At 44.1% G+C, this 12,096-nt stretch overlaps 1 protein-coding gene across 1 annotated transcript in view; it reads right to left on the bottom strand.

Moving 5' to 3' along the window:
- RIPOR3 (RIPOR family member 3) overlaps positions 1-12,096 on the bottom strand; it is a 138,672-nt gene that overhangs the window by 76,293 nt on the left and 50,283 nt on the right. Inside the window, exon 2 of the mRNA XM_089662271.1 lies at positions 2,655-2,773. Coding sequence (XP_089518397.1) covers positions 2,655-2,758 — 104 coding nt within the window. The 5' untranslated portion in view covers positions 2,759-2,773. The remainder of the gene's footprint in view (positions 1-2,654; positions 2,774-12,096) is intronic.

The following is a 12,096-nucleotide window of genomic DNA, read 5'->3' as shown; positions in this document are numbered from 1 at the left end:
TCCACTTTCAGCCAATGGTGGAAAATGTGTCTATGTGTCACAACGCTGACTGGCGAGGATCTCTCCGATTAAACAGCACTGACTAGCATCTCCAATCGATCAGCTTGCTCCAGCACAGAAAGGATTAGAAAATCTGAGGCCGACCTGCACAGACCTTGGACAGACTACGCTGAAGAAATTGCATGTGTTCCAACAATGAGGGCTCTCTGAATGGCACTAGCCTGGAGTAGAGCAATGCTGTGAAAATAGTTGACTGGCAGTATTCCTCAGCAGGGAAACCCTCACCAATCAACAGAAAATAAGCACTGTGATATGCCTGGAAACCCTTCATGATGTTGACGGATTTCTGACATGCCAGGGCATTTTTCTTTGGCTGGGTTCTGTGAAGCCACCACTATTTTTTAGAATGATGTTTTCCTGAAAAGCATCTGAAACACATGGTTCACATGGTCAGGCATTTCAGATCTCAAAGCTTTTGGGGGTCTGTTTTCCAAGGAAAATGACAACGGCCACATTTTGAGAAACAAAAGTGAACTAAAGAAATGACAATGGCATCACTTTGTTAATTTGTTTTCTCTGTGAACTGCATGTCACCAACAAACGCTTGTTTAACCGCTTGCCTACCAGGGCAAATATTTCATTTTTTACGCACGCTAAATCAGCATTTTTGTTTTTGCTAGAATATTACTTAGAACCCCCAAACATTATATATTTTCAGAAAGCAGAGGTTCTGGAAAATGAAATGGTGGCTGCTGCAATATTGTGTCACATGATATTTGTGCAGAAGTTTATCAACTTTTCTGGAAAAAAATACACCCAAATGTGTTTTAGTGCACACAAACACAATATAATATCCAATTTTTGGTAAAAAATTATCTTGCATAGAGTACGTAGATACCAAACATATCATGTTTTAAAATTGCACAAACCTGTGAAATGGCAAAAACTATAGTACCTAAAATGGCCCAAAGGTGACGATTTAAAAGTCGCTGCAGGTTAGCAGTTTAGAATTATATGTGAGCTATGGTGCCATAATGTTTTCCCTTACTTTGATATTCATAGAAATATCTCATGTGTGGTGCAATCACTGTTTACATATGCATGATGGACCAGGGGCGGACTGAGAACTCATGGGGCCCCCAGGCAATAGGGGATCATGGGGCCCCTGTGTCCTCGCCCACACTCAAACCACACCCAAAAAAGCCTATGAAAGGTACCAGGGGCATCTCATGGGGCCCCTTACTGACCCCGGGCCCTTGGGCAGGGCCCGAGTTTCCGAATGGTCAGTCCGCCCCTGTGTTGGACCTATGTACATGTTTGCATTTTTTATGTGTGAGCAAGGGGGGCGGGGTGCTTTTAAAATTTTTTTTAACAATTTTCATTTATTTCAATTAAATGTTTTACACTTTTATTATTCTTTATGGAGACATCAGGAATCTATTAGACCCCTGATGTCCCCCCTGACATCAGCTGATCAAACACAGATCTGTCTGATCAGCTGCTTCCCTGACTGTAATGGCTGGGAAAAGACAGCTCTGAAAGCAGAAATGACAAAATCTTCATCACATCTTGCCTCATTTGTCACAGAGGAGATGGGGGAACAGATCACTTTTTTCATCCTTTGTTACATCTCAGTTGTGTTGCTCTCCTGCAGCCCATCTGCAGCCATTTTCCATCCAAATGCACTCCACTGATGGCTGCATGGCATTTCTCAGGGCCGACTTCCTAATGATGACAACAGTGAATCAATGCTGTCAAATGTGCATTGAAATTGCCGCTAGTAGCCTTCACTTAAAGCCTGTGTGACAGGGCGACAATGCTTGAGCACAATTGGGAGATAGAGACAGGCCGTTGTCACCCTATAACAGGAAGTGCCTGAAAAGAACCTTTATGGCAAGATCACCAGGGATTATTTAAGCTGCAAATTTAAAAAAATATTGAAATGGCATTAACATGTTAGTTTACACATTGATAAAGCCATGTGTTTAAGATATCACAGAGTGGCCCATTGCCTCGGCCAGGTTGCCCCATCCCTGTACACAAGGCTTAGTCATCAGGAACACGCTCTGGTTTATATCTTACACACCATCAGAAGTTTGAAATGACTTGTCTTATCCATTTCATTATTCCTCACACCGGCTTCCAAGTCCCTCCTCGTACATCAAATACCTAAAGTTTCACTAGCCGGCAGACAGATGGATTTTACAGGCTTCCTGCCGGGCGTCTGCTGCCATAGTACGATACCGCCGCACTTATTCTGAATTAAAGGGTATCAAGAAACCATTTTGCAAAGATCCCGAGTTATGTGGCTGTCGGAACGCTCAATGTGCACCTGTCCGGTAAAACACGGCATGGCGGTAATCTCCGAGATCTTCTAAAGACCCCTGGGAGGCGTGGAGATTTAGGCAGCCTTGTAAAGGTGCCACAGAATTCACACAGAAGTGTCTGAAAACCACAAAGGCATTAAAGTAATCTGAAAAGGAGACTTTACGGGGCTGGAACCCCCATCAATCAAGGCACGCTGGATGGTGACCATTTACACAAGCTTTGCAGGAAAAATTGGAAGGGCTCTAATGGGATCCAGAGCTGCAGGTCTAATGAAAGACGTTTATGGCTGTAAAGCGTGTGGCTAGTGACCGAGCTTGGTTACTTACGAGGACTGTCGAACTTGTATTGTGCTAAAGCCAGCAAACGACCGGCTGCGGCCAACCGCGGCGAGACCATCGCTAGGAGAGGTGAACCTCAGCTTCACCGACATCCTTCCTGGAGGCTCCTGCAGAAAGAATGAACATACTGTTACCAGGACACCTAAAAACCTGTTTGTACCAAAACAAGCTACCCTTAAAGAGAACCTGTCAGTCATTTTCTGTCCTGTTACAATATACAGCAACAATATCCTTTTTTTTTTACAAAATCTCCACCTTTTATTGTAAAAAGCCATCCTTGAACGTCAGTCAGTTTGTCCGGGCTGAAATTAAATCATCAGTCGGCTACAGACAGGAGGAAGCATGACTAGTGCACCCGAGATAGGTTCATCCAGACCCCACTACACCACCGTTACCCTTTACCCTTCCATACCAATCCCCTTTACTTACTATACTTACAAAAAACACAACACCAATTTTTGGAGTAAAATGGCCAGCACGGCCTTTTATTAACAAATCAAGTTTAAACACATCAACCATTCCTTATAACAGAAAACATAAAGAGTTGTCATTGGTCTTTGAAGGCACCCCCAAAACGATCCAAAATGCACCTGTGGACAACCATATTCCACTAGGCCTCCAGCCGCAACCAACCAGCTCGGAGACAACCATACCGTCCGCAGTGCAGCACCACCACCTTCCAGTTAAACCTCGGTTAACTGGGAATGTTCCCGGGCATCCCATACCACCGATGGGTCCCACACCATTTTGTACCTCCAAGATAAGAACCGCCTCCAAAGACCAACCACCGCCCAGGAACCAAATTAACCCCCCCCCAGCAGTAACACAACATTCACCAAACAGGGCGGGTGGGAGGGAAGCTCTCTCTCCCACGTCCAGCTCCCAACTGACGCCCCTCCCCAGAACACCCCACCCTAAATTGCAGGAGACCCCACCTACACTCTCCTCTACCAACCAGATCCCCCAGCTATCCTTTACCAACTCTAAACAATCATTAACCCTCACACGTCTTTCTTTCCACTCTGGGCCTAGTCATGCCTGCCCTTCGCTAATTCTTTTCTTCTTTTATCGCTGCGGGCATTTCTTTTCCTCAGTCACCTCTCCCCCACTGACAAGACTGCCAACTTGCAACTATAGTCTGCATGAACATATGAATAAATCGACATAACATGCAGCAATGGTATCATTTTTAACTCTTGATCATTAATCAACTGTTCATAAGCTCTAGTCCAGTGACTTTGCCTAAGCTGCAATGATGTCAGTTGCAGGCAAGAGGAAGCATTTCCTCAGTCTCCTCTCCTCCAGTGGCAAAACTGGTACTTTGCAATTTTGGAGCAAGTCATGAGGTGAGAGACTGCAGCAGGGGTTGACCTGTGTGCGACATTTGTAAACACAGCCAAGATCTGTACAGGCACGAGGATTTACATGATTGTGTCACCTCTGAGCTGACATCTCTGTCTAGCAAGTAGATGGTGGCCCGGGATAATGTCTGAACAACGGTGGTCCCCTTGTAGAGTAAAAAGCAGATGAAGGCATTGTCAGGGGGAATACTGTAATCTCTGTAAGAGGAAGTTCATACCAGTAGATTCTGCACTTAACATACATATAATAGATAAGATATATATATATATTGATGCTAGGCCATTCACACTCGTGTATTGTAGAAAAGCAAGCTAAAACCATTAATGAGCATTACAACAAGGAATGACCCCTGCTCCGTGCGTGGTATATTGTGGCACCATTCTTTGTGAATGGCACCTCAATACATTGTATGGTAGTGCATAACGCACAACACACTGCATATACATGTACTGCGGTGTACTGCATTTAAAAAAAAAAAAGTCATGTACATTTTTAATCTGTGTGGTAATGGTAGGCCATTTATAATGAATAGGATGCCACAAGGCAAGCATGCTAACACTTAAGAGACTTTTCATCAGGCAAGGTGTAATTATGCCTACAGAAAAGACCTGCTATTTCAAAAAGCAGACAATGTAATTAATCTAAATATTGAACCTATAAAAAAAAGGTATCAATTGACCCTGTTTTCATGATTCCACCAATGGCAATAGATGGTGTAGACGAGATTGGTTGATATAGGCCGTAGCATAGGGCCGTACACCTACAAATGAACAGCCAGCAGAGTAAGGGGATGGTTTGCCATATTAATTTAAAGCATACTGACACAAAAGGGGAAAGCTGTCCCTTTCACCCAAGGATGGCATGACGGGGAACCAACTCAGCGCTATAAGGCTGTGCCCTGTAAAACAGCCTCTCAACATTTTCAGCTTACAAGAACCCTTTGCAGGTCTCAGGTAACCTCTGGTAAAACCAATTCATAGAGGATCAGTGTGACAAATGCCCCTTACATTGGTGGTCAGTGGTAAGAAAGCACCCCTTTACAGTGATAATCAGAATGCCCCCTTACAAAAAGTTAAAAAGATTGTTGGTGTCTTGCCACTGTTTCTGCCAAGTAGCATTTGTCCTGAAACTGTAGGTACAATCAAGATTGGAGGCCAAAGCGTTGTAAACCCTTCCATATACCCAGTGAAGTGACTAGCCTCAGGTGAAGCACAGAGTTGAAACAAATCCTCCTACAGGTTGTACCTTTTTATTTGCAGCCATCTCTCCTCTACAGCTGTTCAAAATTCAGAATTTACACAGCATTTCTCAGCTCCAGGAGGCAGGGATCTGATGTTTATCAACATAAAGCAGGGAGCTGAGTATAATCTGAGACCCGAGTGGAGGGAACAGACACATACACACACCCCTCTACACAGTCTCATACGGGAACATGTACATCTGAGGATGTCAATCAAAGGCTGTGTGCTGTAACCTATCAGATGTAACTCAAGCAGATAGCAGACAAAGGAGGCAGCAAACAGAAATCACACTAGGTGCTTTGGACAGAGGCAAGTACACACTATAGAAGGATATGCTCTGTACATTTTTCATTTCAGAGGTTTACAAAGACTTTAAGGAACCCTTAACAACCTCTGGAGGAACCCTAGGGTCTAATGGAACCCTGGTTGAGAAAGGCTGTTGTTAAGTATCTCATAGCCATTGACAACAAGCTATAGTTCCCCTTTATGGTCCATGTAGCTGGAGCCTTACTGCAGACATCCATCATGGCTATCTAATGTGGAAAGCGACGAGACAGACAGGAAAGCCACAAGTGTGATAGTCATTTGTCCTATCGGAGGAACAATTATATTACAGCGCAATATCCAGGTTATTGCAGCTGACTGTCTGCCAGCTCTGGCCTGCACAGCTTGGAAAGACATCGTACAAGAGATGAAAGATTCTGGATGGGGGGGGAGACGGGACCTAGCGCCAAACCCTGCGCGGGCTGTGCTGCACCATTAACCAGGCAGATCTTGGCCAGGACCTCTCTGCAGACCCAAACAGGTTACAACGACATCAACACCGAGAAACATTTGTTTCTGATTTTATAAAGAGCAAAAGAATCTAAACAACAACAAAGTTGAAATTCTGATTCCATATAAAGTACCAGTTATAGCAAGTTTACATTTCTCCGAGCGCGCTGTGCTGAAAATATTTACTGCGGAGCTATGTGGATGCAGATGTCGAGAACAAATAAATAATTACTTGACATTCCAGGCACAGCTAAAGAAACAGTCTACTAAAGGGCAAGCGTGACAAGAATTAACAAGTACTGAAAACCAAAACTTTTCCTATTATTTTTAATTTTGCATGGAGCGACCATAGTGACAAGGACAGAGCCTGAATTACCCCAGCAGGGACATCAATGAAAACCTGACAGGGCATCCAAAAACTAAAAGGGAAAAAAAAAAAACACACGTTTTGGCTTTACAGACTATTTAGGATATTTTTGGATTAGGAAACGAACACTATATTTCAAATGGTAACCAAAAAGACATAGTGGTGGTGTTTAGATCAGCCATTCTCAACCAGGGTTCCTCCAGAGGTTAATAGGGGTTCCTTGAGTTGTGGTTAATTGTCTTTCCAGTTGATGTTGCCTGCATGGTTCCAAGGACAACGCCACTTGGCAGAGCCAACTGCATGACACCAATGTTCTGGAAGGGTGGCATTGTGACTACGTTACCATTAACGGATATCTTGGCATCCATAATATGAATACATCGCACAGTGTGGATTCAGTGTGCACAACTCTACCCATTTCTTAGGCCAGCGGCCCATTTCCTCTAGAATATACTGTATATAGAATCTGTGTATATAAAGTTACTGCAAACGACAATATCACCATCAATGCATATAGAAGTACATCTGTAATGTGGAAAGGAGGACTTCAGGGGATCCTTGGGGAGCCAGACCGGAGCATAATTGCATCTAACGTATCGTATTGCGGGTATTGTCCAAATCAAAGAAAAACCTATCATCCATTAATCTAAACATTGACCGCAAAGCCACATTCCCAAATGGAATATCACATTTCAAATAGCTAAGTCATATAAAATGGAACATAAACATAGCGTGTTACCAGATCTGCATATAGGAAAATATTTAATAAAAATTGCAATGTTACCATCAGGTGCAGATACAATATCTGCTCCAAAGCTGGCTCATTTAGGTTCAATCAGGACCTCTGAAAGAAATGTTTTGGGCTAGAAGAAGGTATTAATAAGGTGTTCGTGAGTGGGGAGTTCACTTGGACAGCAGTAGCCTACCTCCACATGAAGATAGGTGACCATACAAGGTTTTATTAGTTCATTCCAGGGGTGGACTGACCATTTGGAAACTCGGGCACTGCCCGAGGGCCCAGGGTCACTAGGGGGCCCATGAGATGCCCCTGGTACCTTTTTCATAGGCTTTTTTGAGTTTGGGCAAGGACACAGGGGCCCCATGATCCCCTATTGCCCGGGGGCCCCATGAGTTGTCAGTCCGCCCCTGGTTCATTCCCTTGAGAATGGTCAGCCAGGGCTGTCCAAACTAGCAACTTGCCATTAAAAAAATTCTGTTGTGCAGTTTCAAAATCTGCAAAGTTCCTTTTACCCAACATCCTCTTTTCTATCAGAGAAAGACAGAGATAAAGATTTCCAGAATTTATCAAGTGAGGGAGCGAGAGATCCAAAGCCAGGCAAAGCAGCAGGCTTACTCGAATTCCCCCTTCCCAGTGCATCATACTCAGCCTTCCTTTGCTGCCCCATTAGCTTCCAGGAGTGAAGAAAATACCCGAATTTTCAGGTAGGTGTAATACACTCGACGGGTAATTTATTAGATACACCTGTTCAATTGCTTGGTAACACAAATTGCTAATCAGCGAATCGCATGGCAGCAACTCAATGGCATCTAGACGTGGTGAAGACGACCTGCTGAAATTCAAACCGAGCATCAGAATGGGGAAGAAAGCAGATTTAAATGACTTTGAATGTTGCATGGTTGTTGGTACCAGACAGGTTGATCTGAGTATTTTAAAAACTGCTGATTTACTGGGATTTTCACGCACAACCACCTCTAGGGTTTACAGAGAATGGTCCGAAAAAGAGAAAATATCCAGTGAGTGGCAGTTTTATGGAGGAAAATGCCTTGTTAATGTCAGAGGAGAATGGGCAGACTGGTTTAAAATGCAACAGTAACTCAAATAACCACTCCGTACAACCAAGTTATACAGAATACCATCTCTGAACGCACAACACGTCGAACCTTGATGCAGATGGGCTACAGCAGCAGAAGACCACACTGGGTGCCACTCCTGTCATCTAACAACAGGAACAACAAAAGATTGGAAAAACGTTGCCTGGCATGATGAGTCTCCATTTCCCTAGAGATGGTTGAGTGTGAAAATCCCAGTAGATCAGCAGTGTTTGAAATGCTCAGACCAGCCCGTATGGCACCAACAACCATGCCATATTCAAAGTCATTTAAATCCCCTTTCTTCCCTATTCTGAATTTTGGTTTGAACTTCAGCAAATCGTCTTCACCACTTCTAGATGCCTAAATGCATTGAGTTGCTGCCATGTGGTTGGCTGATTAGTAATTTGTGTTGCCAAGCAATTGAATAGGTGGGTCTAATATAGTGGCTGTTGAGTGTATGTGATGGTACTGATCTTGGCAATTGGTGCAGCCACAGTTGGGCCAAGCGGTAGGCAGAAGAGGTGGCTGACTTGAACACTTCCGCATGAGGGTGGTGCAAAAAGGGCAGGACTTGCATCCTATGAGGCTCATGGTAAGGTCAAGTTTTGGCCTTTTCTCCTTGGATGCTAAAGGAAAGAAGCTCTGTCTCAAGGAGCTGAAATAGAGTCCTTAGCTGGTCCTTGACCCAACCCCAGCCTGTGACGAGACAGTGAAAGGAGAAGCAGCTGAGCTCATCTCTCTCTCACTCTGCTCTCTTCTCCTATCAGAATGCTTGCTATTAGAACATTGATTGGCTCAATGCTTCTTCCTCACACAATAGAGCCTTGATTTACAAGAACTGCAAGAAGCTGAACCAGGTTAAATTGAGGTTGTAGTCTATAAAAATTTTTTAATGATCTATTGATGGTAAAACTGCATTCGTGTGTGTCTTTTCTATTAGTCTGGGGTTCAGCTTTAACTCTACAGGGTCAGAACATTCAGGCAGCGCCAAGGTATATTTATTGAGTATGCGCTGGGCAGACGACTGGAAGTGTCCACCACGATTTCTGGATGGGAAGCGCATTCATATGAGATGAAGCATTGATTTGGATGTTGTGCGAGTCCTGGCAGGCCTCTCCACTTTCCAGAGAGGCCTTCCTTACCGCTGTCTGACGGCTAAGTTATTAGGAGCGCGCTCTTCTCGGCTGCTAATACGTTCAGCATAAATTCTCTGTGACTGGACTGGAGCAGGCGGGTTATGTCACTCTCCTAAAAATACGCAACGCTAAGGAACCGGCTGATGTCAAACAGACATTGGGAGACTCTGAACTGAAATCTGCACATTTCATTTAGATGTCAGCTCAGCGTATGTTTTAGATATATAGGAGAAAGTCACCGCCTTTGTGTACTGTATATTATATAATGGGCAGCACAGTGGCTAAATGGTTAGCATTTCCACCTGGCAGTACTCGGGTCGTTGATTCAAATCCCAACCACGGCACCACCTGCCTGGAGTTTGCATGTTCTCCCTGTGCCTGCGTGGGTCTCCTCCGGGTACTCCGGTTTCCTCCCACACTCCAAAGACATGCCGGTAGGTGAATTGGCTCTAGTATGTGTCTAGATTGGCCCTAGTATGTGTATGTATGAATGTGAGTTAGGGACCTTAGATTGTACTCCCCTTGAGGGTTAGGGACTGGTGTGAATGTACAATACATATGTAAAGCGCTGTGTAAATTGATGGCCCTAGATAAGTACCTGAAATAAATACATAAATAATATATGGGGTCTGGCGTATTTGTCCTCTTCTAATGTGTGCCTCCTGCTGAGTAGATAGGATATCCTAATCTGCATACTAGTTTGGGGTCGATGACTCAAAAATCACTGAATACAATACCCAAGCTCTACTGCTGGTGACGCTATCCAAGGCTGAACACTGGCACTCATGGTTGGGATGTGCAGTCAGGGCCATGGATAAGGAGTACCAACTGTCCTCTTGTACAGAGCCCAGGCCAGCAGGGGGGGCCAGGAACGGGGTCAATCAGATATGCGCAGGGAAGGTGATCGCCACGGTGGGGGGGGGGGCAATTACTGGAACTGATGCTCTGTATGGCTTTCTCTGCAGCATCTGAAAGCCTGATTCTTCTCCTCTCCCTCCTGCTGGTTTTCAGCTGCTGCAGAAAGAGTCATACAGGGGATCAGTTATGGTAATTGCCCCCAACCCCCATCCACCAAAGCCGATCACCCTCCCTGTGCACATCTGATTCACCCAGCTGCCTGGGACCCCACAGTGCCAGCTTCCCTCCTTTCCTTCCCACCGGCAGCTGCAAGTACACAATAGGATCCTTCAGGATGGAGAGTGGGGGTAAATATGGTACACTAACCAGCCACTTCCTTTCCTGAATTAACACAATGAGTGATCGTTGCTGATCACTCACTGTGTTCATTCATAACTGAAGCATCGTAAAATGTGCTTTTTTTTGTTTTGTTTTTTTGAAGGGGGCCCTGTTAGGTTGGCTGTATGGGGCCCTGTGGTTTCTAACAGCAGCCCTGTGTGCAGTCCCTCAATACTTTGAACGTAGATAAACGCCGGCAATTTGGTGGACTCAAACGTTCATAATGGCAGCTGCCTGACTGTTGAGGTCAATGATCTTGGTACATTTTTGAGTCATCATAGATTGATATAAGCCGGAAACTCTGTGGACTCAAAAGTTGAAAATCCTTATCAGCTACACAAGTACATCCAGTAAAACAATGCTAACGCATTTCAGCTGCCATGGCCTTATTCATAGCATGGTATGTGTAAGGCCACGGGGCTTTACTGGATGTACTTGTTTAACCATTAAAGATTTTCAACGTTTAAGTCCACCGAATTGCCGGCTTATATTTATCTATGATGACTCAAAAATGTACCAAGATTATTGACCTCAACAGTCAGGCAGCTGCCATTTTCAGAAGGGGTTGGGGGTTAGCAATACTAACTCATCACAACTTTTAAAAAAAATCCAAGCAAGTCTTACAACTTACTATTATCATTTTTCTTGCTGTCCCGAGAACTTCCTTAAAATCATGAAGGTCCTGCCAAGTATTTTGGATATTTTCTGATATTTAATCTGCAGACACAGGGCTCTGTGCATATAGAATTACATTATATAAAAGCATTCTCAGCATCCTTTCATATGTGCCTGTTCCCTAGACAAGTACAAGTCCAAAGTGCTGCCTAGGGTGCTATTTTTGGGTAACACATTTTTAGGTCCATCTGTAGTCATTTCCGTATGAGTTATTAGATAAATTGCAGGCGTCTCAGGGACTAAGTAAATATTTGCAGAAAGCAGAATTAAACTCTAAACTGTCCAAACGACTTCTGATTGCTTATATTAAGAGGCATGAAGCTGGGGGTGGAAAATGTTGTGGACACCTGCTGCAATTCAGCTGCAAAAGGACATCAATACTCACCACGAGAGCGTTACTTCCGGCATGGGGTGTATTCCTGCAGTGTTGGCCTCTGGAAGACCTTCCATGACCCACCAATATCAACTTCAAGATTGGTTTTTTTGCTTTTGCGATTATTTTTTTTCTACTTTTCTATGACAAGGGGAAAAAAGAGAGTACGCACAAAGGAAACCAAATGTCTTTGTGTACTCATCAGTGTAGAGTGACTCATGGGCTCACCTGCTTTCTCTTTGGTAGTTTAATCACAGTATTTCATATAATATATGGCCACTGATAGGAAAAAAAACCTAAAAAATATCTAACTGTAGGGACCCTGCCCTATGCTGTGGTGTCCCTAACCAAGTTATAGGGTTTTGATGCAAGGTTGTAACCAGACAGGCTCTGAAGGTCTTCCCTAAGCTCCTTAGGATCATTGCTTCTGCCT

The sequence above is a fragment of the Staurois parvus genome, unplaced genomic scaffold (assembly GCF_062004578.1).
Source record: "Staurois parvus isolate SC_StPar_1 unplaced genomic scaffold, SC_StPar_1.0 ptg001451l, whole genome shotgun sequence".
NCBI classification, from domain to species: Eukaryota; Metazoa; Chordata; class Amphibia; order Anura; family Ranidae; genus Staurois; species Staurois parvus.
The sequence above is the reverse complement of the archived record's forward strand: the minus strand, read 5'-3'. Positions and strand labels throughout refer to the sequence as shown.